This window comes from Netta rufina (assembly GCF_964035555.1).
Source record: "Netta rufina genome assembly, chromosome: 21".
NCBI classification, from domain to species: Eukaryota; Metazoa; Chordata; class Aves; order Anseriformes; family Anatidae; genus Netta; species Netta rufina.
In genome coordinates, this window is record NC_140145.1 from 9,786,447 (window position 1) to 9,801,793 (window position 15,347).

Genomic DNA, 15,347 nt, shown 5'->3' on the forward strand with positions numbered 1-15,347 from the left:
TTCCTGTAACTTGCTACTTATTTCCATGAACACCAACCTTTCTTTGAACCTAGCTCGCCTCTTGTCTTCATCCAAAATCACACCCTTCTTTACTTTCAAAATGCATCTGATTGCTAACACACTTCCCTTGCCTGTGTTTAAACTGTAAGCAGAAAAAAAAAAAATGCAAATATAAGCAACTGAAATGCATGTGTGGAAGAAATAAATCACAGCATTACCCTTGTATTACTTCTTTACCAAGTCATATTTACAATTATCTGTGAAGTTCAGGAACTGCAGACAGCCTCATTCCTTTGGGCAACTGAGTGTTTGCAGCTCATGATTTGGTTCTAAAAGCCTACTGTTTACAGCGGTGAGAGCAGGACTGGATTGTTAGATAGACATATAGAGATAAACATGTACATACGTGCATACATATGTAAGCTTTAGAACCTCATCATGCATGCTAAGAGCACTAAACAAACAGTAATGGATTTAACAGAATGCTCTGAACACTCAAACATGGAATATGGGAGTTACTCAGGGAGAGAGGAAATATCCATGAGCTCTCTTCTGAAAAATATTTCCCAGGTCATGAAACACAAGGTAAAATTCACTTCACTACTAGTGTTTGAGCAAGAAGCCAAGGAACAATTGAAGCAAGACAGTGCCAGGACCCATTTGCCAATATGAAGGGAAATGTTAACTTGTAGGACTCTCAGTCGTTGAGACAGTCAAACAAGACAAACTTGATTTTTTTTTGTTGTTTTTTGTTTGTTTGTTTGTTTGTTTTTTGTTTTGTTTTGTTTTTGTTTTTAATATAAAAACAGTCTGTAAATTAATGCATAAATCAGAATTAAAAATTTTAATTAGAATATATTCAGGGATTTGAAGTACCAAAAACTGAGAAGGAAAAAAAAATCGCCTACTAGCTTTATGGATCAATTGCAAAAACTTTAAAATTTAAAATTTAGCAAGAGAAAAATATCAACTGTTTAACAGCATGAATTAACTTGAAAATTGTTATGGTTTATGAAACTCACAGAATCTTCTTTGTAATTATAATGTACATATATTGTATATATTCAGTAGAGCTTTTCATAACAAGCATTTTGAAGTGCTTTATCATGGCACATCACGAAGTAGCGAAGTGTGACTGGCTCTGGAGTGAAAGTCCACACATCAATTTCATAGTACAGAACGGTCACTTCAGAAGAAAAATAAGGTCAAGAAAACATCAGGATTAAGTTTTCTCTTTATACACAGCCTGGTTTACTGTCCTTCAATTTCTGATAGTCAAAAATCATCTCTGCTTGAGAAGGTTGGAAATCAAAATAAACAAACTCTTAAAAAAAAAAAAAAAAGTAAAACCATAACTTATTCTGATTGAATACAGCTCTGCTTATGTTTCATACCAATTCCTGGTGTGAAACTTCTGATGGCAGCATCCAGCATTTCCCATATGATAGACTGCAAGAAAATGACCCATCCAAAAGAATGCTCCTGAATTCTTTTTTTGAGTTACTAAGTTCTTTTTTGTTGCTGTTTTTCTTTTCTTATGCACTCTCCTCCCCCCCCCAACTATTCTGTTACCACTGGAATAAAAAGTAAAATAAAAGGAATAAAAACAGGTATAAATATAAGGAAATTATTTTCATATAAACTACAAATAGCAAGGTTAAGAAAGGTTCGTACATATCCACTTACCCTGTGCGTTTGGTGATGGTCCCTAATGTCATTGGCTGCTTGATTTGAGCAAGAGGCAACACCACAGTCAAACTTGGAAGAGGCAGGAGTCGAGGGTTCCCAGGATTATTGTTTGTGAAGTTATTGTAAGTGTCTTGGCTGTTCAATTTACCTTGATGGGATACAGACGTAATAAAATGTATTAGTGGATTTTTTTTCTTCATTTATAATTTCTAACAAGTGCCTGAAATAAGCCATTGCCAAAAAAAAAAAAAAAAAAAAAAAGATCTTCAACTGTAAACAAAAGCAAATCTAAAAAAGTCATCTTCATTTCAGGAAAAAAATACGTGACGACAATGGAAGCAGCAAACCTTTATTTATATACAGGGAATAAGGTCCCCTTCCACAGAAAGGGAATTATTCATGCCACTGCTGCTTGCCTGGCAGTTTTGTTCACCAAAAAGTTTTAGAGTCTGGTTTGAAGAAAAGGCTCTGGATTCCAATTCTCTGGCAAAAAAAAAAAAAAAAAAAAAAAAAAAAGAATATTCTGGAAGGGAACTATTTTCCTAAAGTACCTCATACTGTGGTGGTAATTGAAAGTTCTGAAAAAGTCGCCCTTGTTGTCTCTATGGATAAAGGCACACATAATAGTAATCTGCTGAACTGAGGAAGAAAGAAAATACCACGAGTAACTACATAAAATAAAGCCATACGAAGCATCATGTAAAAATCAAGCAAGTATCGCAAAAGTAACAAAGTTGACATTCATTTAAAAAAGTGGAATAAAACAAAATATAGGTATTCAAAAAGAGAAGGGGAAAACATAACAAAAAAAATCCCAACAAGCCTAAATTTAGCTTGTTTCAAAGAGGTCTGCGCTGGATATACGCCCAGTTTAGATACGCTTTCTTACTTTCTGTATCATTCTGTAGTCACAACCTTTCATTCTTCAGTTAGAAAAGGAAACTAGCTACAAATTTCATGGACAGTAAAGAAAGAAATGTGAAGAAACCAAAGAAAGAAGTTAAACAAAAAAGGGGCCAGTCTGTTTATAGCAGAATCAAAAGTACTTTAAATAGACAAGCAACCATGAATTAAAAGGTTTAGATCATTAACTTGTTTTTCTGTGTTCCTATAATGCTGTGAAATGCTGGCTTTGTTCTTAATCAAAAGGGAGCCATATTGGGAATTAGGTTCCTAAACAACTGATGCATTCTACACAGATATTATACAAATCCCAGGCCAAATCCATACAATCTGACTGAAGAGCAGCCACCTTTTTTCAAGGAAGAAAAACAGCACAGAAGAGGGTTTCTCACAGGAAGCTGCCTGAAAAGCTTTAATGGTACTTCAGATGGATTGAAAATAGGAAAAGGAAGGCGGAAAAATCTTAATGAATGTCTCATCATCCTAAAGACACTCAATGCTTCCTTTACCCTTCTTTTAATACTATGTAACTGTAAGCTTAGGGTTTTTATTTGTTTTTCTACAAAGTCCATAGACCTCTGCATCTTAAAAAAGCACAATAACAAAAATGATGAAATTACAAAGTGTATTTTGTGTTAAGTATCTGCCCTGAGCATTGGTCAATACATTTTAGGAGAAATAGCAAGGCTTTAATGAATAACAAGCCGATTGAAGTCTCAGAGAGCAGATTTCATTAATAGCAATTTTCCTGGACCAACTTGGAATAAAAAGAAACAGGAAAGGGGAAAAAAAATAAAACACTCGGTTTTAAATTAAGACTGAGATGCAATTAATTTTTTTTTAAAGATTAGTTTCATAATGCATTCTTGGTTCTTGTAGAAAAGAGTACGAATAGTTAGCTGCTTTATTGTCTAATTAGTTACTGTTGCATGTAATCAAGGCCTCTCTGGAAGTGTTTCTCTCCCCTATAATCACCAGAAGCAACTGCAGCAACACAGCACACAGAGAGCCCATCCACAGCCGGGGCTCCAAACGCCTGTAATTTTTCTTTTACTTGTTGGGAATATAACGACTAATTATCAACTACTGAAGCGAGTGACTGTGTCGGCACAGTCTTCTCCCTCACCCTAAGGCTCAGTTAATTACCCGGTGCCCTCTGCTCCCCACATCGTGCAGTTTTCCATATGCAAAATTGCCAGTTGATTCAATAGGGTATTTGCACGCAGCAAAGTGAGGCATTTACAGCTGTCCTTCCTACACGAGGATGGGTTTATTTCCGCACAAGCTGATGAATGCCAAGGCAGTTGAGGATACTCAGAAAACGTCAGGATTAAGTTTAAATTCCTGAATTAAAAAAAAAAAATAAAAAATAAAAATAAAAAATTAAAAGAGTTTTTAAAAATACAAATTGTAGTAATAACATCCTACACATTTATAGGCTCAAATGTGAGAAAATAAAGTAAAAAAAATAAAAATCTATGAAAGCATCCAGAGAGAACTGAAAATGTGTAAAAGATGCTGAATGGGAACAAAATGTAAAATTCTTCAAAGGAAGGAACATTCTGAGTTCAAGCAATTCAGGTTTAAATGTGTAGCTTAATCTGATGTTTACAAACTTCAGTAAGAAAATCAATTAAAGCAGAGCTCATAATGCTCAGCACTTAACAGAACAAACATGATAAAAAATAAATTCAGCCATGACAAATGGAAAAACTGCAAATACCTAACTATTATTAACTATTAACTATTGCTTGCCAATCCATGATTTCTGCAGCAACATTTAGCTACCTAATTGCAAATAAATGCAATTAACAGTGATACAAATCACAAATTAAAAGTTGGAATGCAAGGAGAGAAATTATTTCTGATAGCAGTCAGATTTTTTGAAAACCTGACTACAGTGATATTAAGATGGAGCAGAAAGGTTAAAGAAAATCAGGCTTAAAAGAAAAAGCAAAAATAATGTGCTTCTATTTTCACTGAAATATTTTTAGCTGTTTTTATGATGGAAATGTTCTGTGCTGTTACATCTTCATTGTATGTTGCCTCAGACCTATCAGATACATCCTTGTCTTCTGAACTGCATAGCCTTGGGGAGCCAGTAAATGCACTCCATGACTAGGGCTGTTACTTTACTGAACATTCAGCAGAAGCCATGTTGTAGTCTGAACATTGGAACAAAACAGTCTCACACATTATATTTAATTAGTCCTTTAAAAATCCTGTAATTTTATATTGTACCCATCCCAAAATTCACGAAAGCCACCCTCCATTCCTGCAGCCCTCAGAACTGGGAAACCTCTCTTGCAGTAAATGGGAGTTCTGTGTGTGCAGGACTGCAGGATCAGGCCAGAAGAGCACAAAGAATGCAGTCAAGCATCAACATTATTTCTACAGTTCAAGCAGTTGTTGATTCACTGTCGAAGGACACAGCAAATAAGCTGAAGTCCTTTAGAAATATCAAATATTTTTCAAAGAGCAGAATCTTGTACTCAAATTACCTTGCCACACATGGACAGTATAGCAATTCTAATAAGGAAATATGTTTATTAGTAAAGAATAAAGCCCCAGAATTATAACTCCAATGGAGTAACTCCATTCAGCACTGGCAGTTTAACTGTAAATGCTAACTTGGTTGTATACTGCAAGTTAAACATGAATCATACTGTATCGACTACGCAAGGAATACTTTCTACTCCAAGTGCTATGGAGAAAATTAAACACCAGCAGCACAGCTTCATGGTAAATGTACCCTCACAAGAACCAGTAAGAACGTTTTCAGCAGAGCATCCGTAGTAACGAGGCACTTTCCCTTGGTAATCGGCCAGACCATGATATCAGCAGCCCTGAGGACACCAAGGCAAGTCCTTTTGGTCAAGTACTTGTCTTTCCAGTAGCTGCCATGAAAGAGGTTTTCAGACAACAGTTCAATAGCTGTGCAAGGAATACATCAAGGCCAGTTCAGCCTAAGGTTTGTTTTCCCCATTTACAAGCATTTACCTATACTCCCTCGCAGCTTGGGCCACAGCTCAGGATGCCACAAGAAAGAAGCACTTGCATGATTTACACTCAAATATTACAGACTCGAGGTCACAATTCTGATCATAGCTAAACCCAAATCTAAAACTCCTACAGTAAATCCTAATTCAGCCTTTTAGACATCCAGTGCAAAAAAAAAAATAAAATGTCTCAATTTAAGCTGTTGGCAAATCTCTTATTAATTTTACTAAGGGATTGGCAGGCAGAGATCAAGCACACAACTTGCAAAGAGCCGAGGATGTTGTGGCTCTGGTATCTGAAAGCAGAGATTTATTTACAAGTGCAGCATTAGGCTGGATAAACTTTGCCTGCTGAGGCACGGAGAATAGAATCAATTAGCTCCGTCCTTGTACCTGTTTGCTGAGAGCATGCAGCGAATACACCATCCCTCCAAAACCCGAGGCGCACTTTTCCAGATATTTTACTCCACGAATACTCAAAGGGAAAATGGATTAACTTGAAGACAGAAGTGAAGAAAGCAAACAACAATGGGCTTTGTTGTGGCAGGCAGGGCGCAGGCGGCCCTGTGAGCCACGCAGGGCTGTATTCCCCAGCCAGCCATCATTAACGGGCTCACTTCCACCAGCAAGAAAAGGGAGGCCCGAAAGTGCCGGACAAAAGAAATCCCAGCAGACAGCGAAAAAACAAATTAAAAGCACCATTATAAAACACAGATGCTCTAAGGAAAATAAACTTCACAAGATTTACTGGTCTGTGACAAAGCTGGACAGCTGTGGAAAAGACATCAGTGGGAGCTCCCAGGTAAGGCCTTGCCCGGCGCCGGGCCTCGCCGCCATGCCTCGGCCTGGTGCCTCTGCCCTCACGGCCCCGCGTCCGATGTGAAGGGACACCAAGCGTCCCCCGGCCACCCCCGAGGTGCCCTCACCACCACAGGATTTGGTTGTTGACAGCTCCGGCTTTTCTTTAGGATTATGGGGGAGTGTTATTAGCCCAACTGTTGTTAAACTGTAATACATTCTGAAGGCGTGAGTATGAGGTTTAAACACATCAAATCACACATTTCTAAGTTTTAGAAATTATTTTTGGACGTGAAATTAAAGCTACACTTCAGAGTAAACACTGTAGACTTACTAGTTTGTAATACTTCGGTATTCGATCAACTGAAAGAAATTAATGCAGTAAACTCTTCTGATCAACTAAGAGCCTGGGTGAATTCAGGCCAGGTTTTAAATTGGTCAGCCTTTCAACAGAGCACTTTGGGATACTGCTTTCAGAGATGGTCTTTTAAGTGAGAGGAGGAAAAACATCCCAATTTTTGCAGCTATTGATGACATAAATACATCAAAAAATGGCATGGCAAGTACCTATGGCTCCAGCACAGCACAAGCAGCAGTGTGAAGACATGTTGCTGATTCCTGAAAGAACTGCGTTGGTGGAGCTGCACTGCCAGCTCTGCCCTGGGCTTCAGTTCATGGTGCCACACTAATGTGACCAAATTACTAGTAAGTATTCAAACCTAGCTCTAATACATCTGTACCACAGCCCTGCATGTGGGCAGGAGCCTCAGCCAATTTGATGGAAAGGTTTCATTCATAATTCAGCTTAAAACCCAAACTATACTCCCAAACACGTAAGGGATGCAAACAGCAACTTACCACCAAACTGAAATTAAATAAATTTACCCATTAAATTTCCCCTGGCAGTTTCAACTGTATATGGCATTTCTCTTCTTTCCCGTGTTGGGAGACACTCCTGCATGCTGAACTTTCACCTTGTTAGGCAAGGCAAACAGGACTTGGCCCAGACAGAGTTTTCTGGTAGGAAAGTAATGATCACAAGCATTTTAGTTTCTCTATACACTTTACATGAAAAACTAAAGTGGTATTGAGCACCTCTCAGCTGCATAGTAAAATGATTCTGTGTTGATTTTTTTTTGTTTCTTTTCTTCCATTACTCCAATACAAAAAGCTCAGTAATGCAATGTCATTAAAATTCAAAACCCACTTGATTAGCTTTTGTATCTTACAGTCTTTAACAGACTACATTTCAAAGCGTACCACGTAGACTAATGACATTAGCACTACATATAAACATCTTTAATTTGGTAAATAAAAATGCAGTGACTTGAGGCCATGCAATCTTGTGCAAACCGAGTTCTAAGAAAACAAGCAGTGCTTGGCCGTTATTTCTGTTTAAGTGTAACACTGAAGATTCCTCAACTAAACATTCACTAATCATATAATGCAAGGGAAAGAAAATCCTAACTGGCAAACAGAAAATGGCAGGAAAAACAAAAGTGTTGTGTATGTGGTAGTTTATTTTGCTTTGCTTTTGATTCAATACAAGAAGTTTCACGGATGAGAATGGAAAGCTTCCCAGCTACGGTTCCAAGACTTTCACCCTCCTTTCTGACCTTTTCTCAGACATGTTCCAGTATAATCTGTAATCTACTACAGTCGGAAGAGGAAACAGCAGCGCCCTGGTGAGAAACGCTGCCTTGTGACCTGAATAGAGAACCCTGCGGAAGCAATGCTGGCGTGCAGACGTCGTTTGGAAGAGCCTGACAGACAAACCCAACAGTGTCCAGAGAGGCACGCTCAGTGGCAGCACTAATTACTGCCCAAGTGGGTTTCTTCTTTAATGTTTTGTTTCGTTTAGTTGAACGCATTTTGTCTTGCTTAGTAAAGTGTTACACATTCCCCCAGAAAAAGTCAGGAAGCTTTAATTATTTCACTTATCAATCACTTCTGAATTAAAGTTACATTGCAATTTCCTTGAATTGTATCCCACCAAAATTAGCTTCATTTCACACCCATATCGTCAATATTTCAAACACGATTAAACCCATTAAAGAATGAATACTATGTATCAGCTACAGCATGTATGCACGCAGGATTTAGCTACTTAGAGCAAATTTTTCTCTCAGCTAAACTGGTGCAAGTCCAAAACCTATCACTAACTTGATTCCATTCAAATTGATGGGAGAAAATAATGCAGCCGTTTGTTTTCATAATGTTGGAAACTGCTTGATATTGAACCTTTCGAAACACAGCTGCACTAAATCTCATGATTATCCTAAGAAAGCAGAACTTTCTTTTCGCATGCAGGCAAGGCATGTGATAGTGACAGGCACACTCCGAAGTCAGAACACTGCTGAGGCATGCAAGCACCAGTCCAAGTGGCTCAGACACAGACGAGGCAGTGTCCTCTGCCCTCTCACCCAAGCTCCTTGAACTTCAGCCCTTCCAACTTCTCATCAGTGCCTTCCTCTCAAAATCTGAAAATTTGCTCAAAACATTCCTTTCCTCTGCCTGAAGTTTCTCTGTTCTTTCACTACCTTCTGTTTCGAAACTTTGTCCTTCAGTTACGAAGTGTCCCACTGATACTCAAAATCTCCTCTCGGCCATGGCAAGGGTTAGGAGAAGGACCTGCCATGACCCCTTTGCTGCCCGTTATCGTCAACTGTCCAAAAATGGATTATGAAAGCACAGTTTAACCTTAAGCTCTATCTGAGATTTGAACTGTCATTTACTTCTACCATTAACGATGCATGGCTCGCCATTTTGCCTACCTCCACGTGCATTTCTTCTTTTCCTGCATGGAAAAGACATCGCATGTGGGGACCACAGGAGTCAAAGAGGAGAAGAAGCCACTTGTACCAGACCAGTGACGGCGTCCCAAGCCCTGCATCACCTCTCCCCAGCAGCTATGAGGACATCCATAATCTTAACTGCCTTGTGTAAAAAATGTCTCCTCGAAAATCTGAAACAAATGCCTGCTTCTTCCCTTGCTACTTCCCCTCCTCGTTTTGTACAGATACCGGTTTGTTACGTTAAAGTTGCTCAAAGACCTGCATGGTAAAGGTACCTCCAAGCATCTCATTAGAAAACAACCCCTCCACCACACATACAAGGCTGGCCTTGTAACCATCTTTCAGGATTTATTTAACTAAAAATATTGTTGGTGCTAAGCTCAAGACCATTTATGGGCAAAATGCTCCCTGAAGTCAAAACAACCAAACTTGATTGCCAGCTGGCAATCGGGCCACTTGGCTCCAGGCTTTGCATAGCCATAAAACAGGCTGCAGCACTAACACTTCAGCTGGCTTGCTCCAGACAGTGGTTACCAGCAAAATGAGCCAAACCGGCCTTCCTGCTCTTAGGCCATTTCCAGAAAACACCAGGCACAGGCAGGGAGGAGTACAGAGGGCTGCCATCCCGGCTGTAAGCCTTGCACCTCAAAGTCTTCACAGATTAATGGACTGCAAGGCTGGTTTCTTCTAACTACTAGGCATCCAGCTATGGGGTGTTTTACAAATCCTCCCCAACGTGTGGCCATAACCAACTCTGGAGCAGAAGCGGTGCAGCTATAGCTACCGCAGCACTGGACTTGAGTTTGGAAACCTTCCAAGGAAAGGACTCTGTGGGCTCAGACTTCACAACAAGGTTATCATGCAGGCAGGTTCTGGGCGCTGTGAAGTCCCACTGGTACTTTGGTTTCTTGTATGCAGGAATTTTACTAACACTGTCTGCTGCTGAAGTGCTCGAGAAAAGCTCAAGAAAACAAGCAGGCACTCCTCCTCGTCGCCACGTCCACCAGTCAGGATTCACATCAACACGGTTCTGAATTCAAAGCCTTCTTTCAGGGGTGACTCTGAGGCACTTCAGCATTGTGAACTTTAGAAAAGTTGGGTCTCAGTCTTCTCTTTGAAATGATACAGAATAAAATGATCTTTACAACTGTAGCTTTTTTCCATCGAGACTGCACAGCCAGAAAAACTGGTCAGTTTGTGTTAGAAACTGCAAATGACCAGTCTGGGAGTTTCTGAAGGACACCTCCACATGCAGCTGTGGTGGGTGAAGAGATGGGGAAGTTTAAAAACACCCCTTTGCCCAAATTTAGCTTACTAGCATTTAGTATTTATGATAAACTACATGTTAATACATCTGTGACTATTATCTTTTTTTTAGCACCTTTTTACCTTTATTTTATTTTCCCTTGCTCTGGCTGCAACAATTAGCACAAATATTGTAATGTCTGAATTCAACCCAGGTTGAATGCACAGTATTTATCCCAAGTTGTGTGAACAAAAATGTGCCTTGAGAACCACTGCATATGAGAACTTCATAATAATATCCATGGATAATTATAATAAATGGCTTGTCTGAAACACCCATAGAATAGGAACTGAAGCAAACCATAGCAATCTCTCTCGCTCTTCCACCCACCACACACCCTCGGCAGCTCTGCTCTTTTACCCATGACCGTTAAGGATGTTTTCTGGCTCTGTGACAGCATCGTGACTCAGGTCATGAGAAGTGTCAAAGATGCATTTCCTTGAGATGGGAAAAAGCAACTGATTTTAACAGCCCACAAAGACTAAGCAAAAAGAATAAGCCAAATCAGCATATTTAAGGGTAAAGATAAACCTTTTAAAAGATACAAGTATATTTTATTTCCAATCTTAATGCTTACGTTTCTTTCCATAAAGTGTTTACATTTTTCAGACTACCAAAAATGCACAGTTGATTTAAATGCCTTACTTAAGAATAATAAACTCAAAGACAACAAGAGCAGCACCCATTTACTGCATAATCAATCACTGATCATATACACAGGGAACCTGATCCGGGCTGCAGGCACAAGGGATCTGTCCTGGATTCCCTTCCAGCAGCACCAGTGGCTGTGTCCCTGGAGAACCCACTGCCAGGGAAAGCAGGAGGTGTCTGGGCTCAAACTCAGCACGTCCATCAGATAAAATGATTGTTCCCACCAGCTCCTCTCCCATTCCTTTCCCTCACTGGTCACTAACGCAGAGCTTCACGTGGTTTCACCTTCCTTCATTCCAAACTTCACCGGTCATGAAACACTTTCAACGCTTAAACCTCCTTTAGCTGATTATGGCCTTGAAAACCTCTAGATTCTACTTCCTCACCTTCTGATCAACCAAATGACAGGTTTGTGTCAGGTGGGTGAAGCTGCTTTTTGTCATTTCACTGATTGCAGCTCCCTCAAGCCCCTGATATTCCTTGACCCACCAAGTTTCTGGCCCATGCTGTCTCCACTGTACCAGACCTCTCTTCTCCTGGCCCATTCCCAGCCCTTTCCGCTTTGCTACTTCAGACACAAACACCATTCACAGAACCACAGAACGGCTTGGGCTGAGAGGGACCTTAAAGCCCACCCAGTTCTGACCCCCTGCCATGGCAGGGATGTCACCCACCAGCCCAGGCTGCCCAGGGCCCCATCAAACCCAGCCCTGAGCACCTCCAGGGATGGGGCACCCACAGCTTCTCTGTGCAGTGTGTGCCAGGGCCTCACCACCCTCTGAGTGAAGAATTTCCTCCTAACATCTAATCTAAATTCCCTATTTTAGTTTAAAACCTCTTGTCCTATCATTATCTGCCCGAGTAAAAAGTCTCTCTCCAGCGATCATTCAATAAACCTTTCCTGCACCAGTCCTTCAGTGACCAGCTCTTTTCAGAGGGCTTGTTAGTTCAATCTTACTGCCTGCTTTTATGCTGATCACATTCATTCCTCCTCTAGAACACAGTTCAGCTCTGCAGGCGCCCAGCTATACACAAGTGTACCCAGTCCTCTGTCACACAAAGCACAGAGAGAAGCCACAATGCAGGGGAGCACACTCCTGCTGGGGCATCACTACCACTGCTATTTACCAATTGCCAATTGGCAAGAACTGCAGAACCCCACCCAAAGAGATGCGTGAACTGCAGGACGTCTTCATTACGCACGATGCATGAGAAGGAAACTCGCTGGCTTGCCTTTTATACACCTGGTTAACTGGTGAGGTTCGCAGACAGAAAAATATTGCTTTACTGTAAACCAGGAGGAAATAATTGGTGGAGCAATTGATAAATAATAGAATCCAAAAATGTAATTTTATCAAATCATTTACAGAGAAACTCTTAAAAATCTGGTTACCATCTCCTTGAACTCCCTTACTACAGCCTCCGACAACACTTGACCCTACAGAAATTGTCTTCAGCTTGATGTTCCCAATACTGAAATCATCCATCTTGACAGGAAAACTTCAGTGGGACACTCACATCTGCGGTAATCCAACTCCTCTCTCCTTTCCACCTCCCTTTCACCTCTCGATCCATCTTTGACATCGCGGTCTCCTGTGTACTACCTATTACTTCCCCTCTGCTTGTCTACCCACAATCTTTCTGAAACAGTTTGCTTTGACCACTGCTTTGGCATTTGCTGTGCTAAATCACTCAGTCATATATTTTTACACTTCATATCTCAAGAACTGCAATTCCCTTCTGATGTCAGTCTCTTTCAATTTTCAATTTATCTGCAGTACTTGCAACTTCTTTTTCAAACGTAAAGCAAACATACATTTGCCCCAGTCTCAGCTCAACGCTGTTTAAAAAAGCCCACTTCTGAAACACTTTAAGCACAGCCGCGAACTTCCCTCGCGACAGAATTTATCAGTCTACTTCCCTACTTCTTTGAAGGGAAGGGATCTTTTCCTTCCACTTCAGAAACTATCCAAAATATACCACCCACTTGTTTCACTTCACTGATTCTCCATCCATTACCAAAAAAAAAAAAAAAAAAAAAAGAAAGAAAAGCAGCTAAAGCCACAGCTCATTTACAAGCAGCGGGCTTGGGGCCAGCAGCTCCCACCTCTGCCCAGCTCTGGGGCTCTGGAGGCTCCTGCCCACACCCCCGGAGCCAGGAGGGGAAGCAGCGAGAGGTGGAAGCCGTGATCATCCCCGGGACATCTCCAAGCGTCCCGAGCTCACCCGGGGGCCCCCTTCAAGCACTCTCGGGGCGCTGCGACCCCTCCCGAGGCGCTGAGGAGCGCGGAGCTGCCCGCGGCCACCCGGCCCCGGCCCCGCAGCGCCGGGCTCGCGTCGCCCCCTGGCGGGCAGCGGCCGCCGCCGGGCCCCGAGCGGCCCCGAGCCGGGGAGGCCGCCCGGGCCTCGGCGCTGAGGCACCGCGGGGCGGCGGCGGGCCCGGAGGGAGGCGAGGCCCAGCCCGGCCCCGGGCACCGAGCGGGAAAGGCCTCGGGGCCGCAGGTGGAGGCCGGGCCCGCCGAGGAGGCGCTGCCCGCGTTGTTTGGAGCGACCTCAGAGCCTGCCCCGCGAGTTATCAGCCCCGTTCGTTTGCTTTGAAACTATTTTCGTCCGCCTCGCTCTAAATAGGTGGTTTCTTAAGTGAGTGTTACTTAAAGGAAACCAATCTGTTTTTCAGGAAGGGCTGGTGATGTCAGTCCTTTCAACTCCGCTTTCCCATAAGAATTCTCCTAGTAAAAGGAGTTTCGCTCTGGGAAATAGTGAAAAGTACCACGAAAATATTTAAAGCATCGCGGAGTGCATGTTTATCGAACTTCCAGATTTATGCTTGGATTTTAATCGCATTGAGATCGCCAGGAGGGAAAAGGGAGAGGAGAACTTTTTATTTTTAAAATTAAAAAAGATTTTCCAATGGAAAGTGCGCTACACAAAAATATTTCTAAAGAGCTAAATCCAAGTCTGCGTGCAGTGTATACAGAGCAGCGTGCTTTTTCATAATTCTACATTTATGCACTGCATTTCAGCATAGGTATTAAATTTGAAACAGAACAACTGTGTATTAGGAATGGTCTCTCAGCAAAACTGTGTCATCTAAATAAATACTTCAATCCCCAACTAAGTGACAAGACAAATTCAGAGGGTACTGGATTATTATTGAACATTTTAGTAGGCCGAGATGTGCAGCAAAAGGTTCAACATGTGCACAACTTACTAGTTTGTTCTGATTATGGAGAATCCTGCAATCAGCAGCAGGAACCTCTGGGTAGAGCTAGACAGACTTTAACTTACTGCTGGTGCAAGGCATAATGTCAACAGCATACCTGTAATTTTTCATTTGCAGAATGAAAATAGTAAGAGTTTTATAGAGCTTTCAGTTTTCCAGCTAAAGCACTGCATTTTTATGCCTAAATGCTTCTTGCTATTCACATATAGATATTCTGGAGGTATAACAGGGGATAAATCTGTGGGCATGGTCCTGCTCTAACCAGTTATCATTTACTGCACACCGTGTACATGTGAGGTGGCTGAGTACCACCACCCTCATTTCATACAAGTTAAAAGGTCACATAAGGCCATATTTTACTCTAATGTCCAGCCTCACAACCAACTGATGTTGTAAATCCCAACCTAATAACTCAGGTATTACTGACAATGCACTCTGGCAACTCAACATAATGACAAAAATATAATTTCGCTGGTTTAACAGGCAGAAGAACCCACACAAAATACGTGCTCATTATAAAAGGTGCAAGGAAATACCTCTTTGTCATCCCCTATTTAAGAGTTTGCTTCATTCTGCTAAAAAAGAACAAAGCCAAACTATGATTCACTTGGAAATGAAATCATCTCCACCCCCAATAAAGGCTTACATTGTGTGGGTAAACAGTTTGTAGGGGACTGGGAACAAAATGTAAATAGATTGCTTTGCTACTATATACATAGCAAATAGTTTCATTTTGAAGCTAGGAGTTAAAAAAAACAAGTGAGAAAAATATTACGAAGTCTGAACTCTGAAAATATTTACAAGAACAAAAGCTAATCACAAGTTAACATCAATGGAGTATAATTGCTAATCAAAAACGGAAGATAACAAGCCAGTATTTTGCTCATGAAGTCCCTTTTTTTTTGGCCAAAGGTTGTAGCAAGGCTGTTGTAATGGAAACGAAATAACAGCAGGATGATTAACAGCAGTTTCTGTAGCTTAAG

The 15,347-nt window shown here is 41.2% G+C and overlaps 1 protein-coding gene across 7 annotated transcripts in view; it reads right to left on the bottom strand.

Moving 5' to 3' along the window:
- BCAS3 (BCAS3 microtubule associated cell migration factor) overlaps positions 1-15,347 on the bottom strand; it is a 353,753-nt gene that overhangs the window by 223,774 nt on the left and 114,632 nt on the right. For all 7 annotated transcript variants that reach the window (XM_084299392.1, XM_084299390.1, XM_084299389.1 and 4 more), the window contains exon 16: positions 1,687-1,837. In XM_084299392.1, the coding sequence (XP_084155518.1) occupies positions 1,687-1,837 (151 nt within the window). The remainder of the gene's footprint in view (positions 1-1,686; positions 1,838-15,347) is intronic.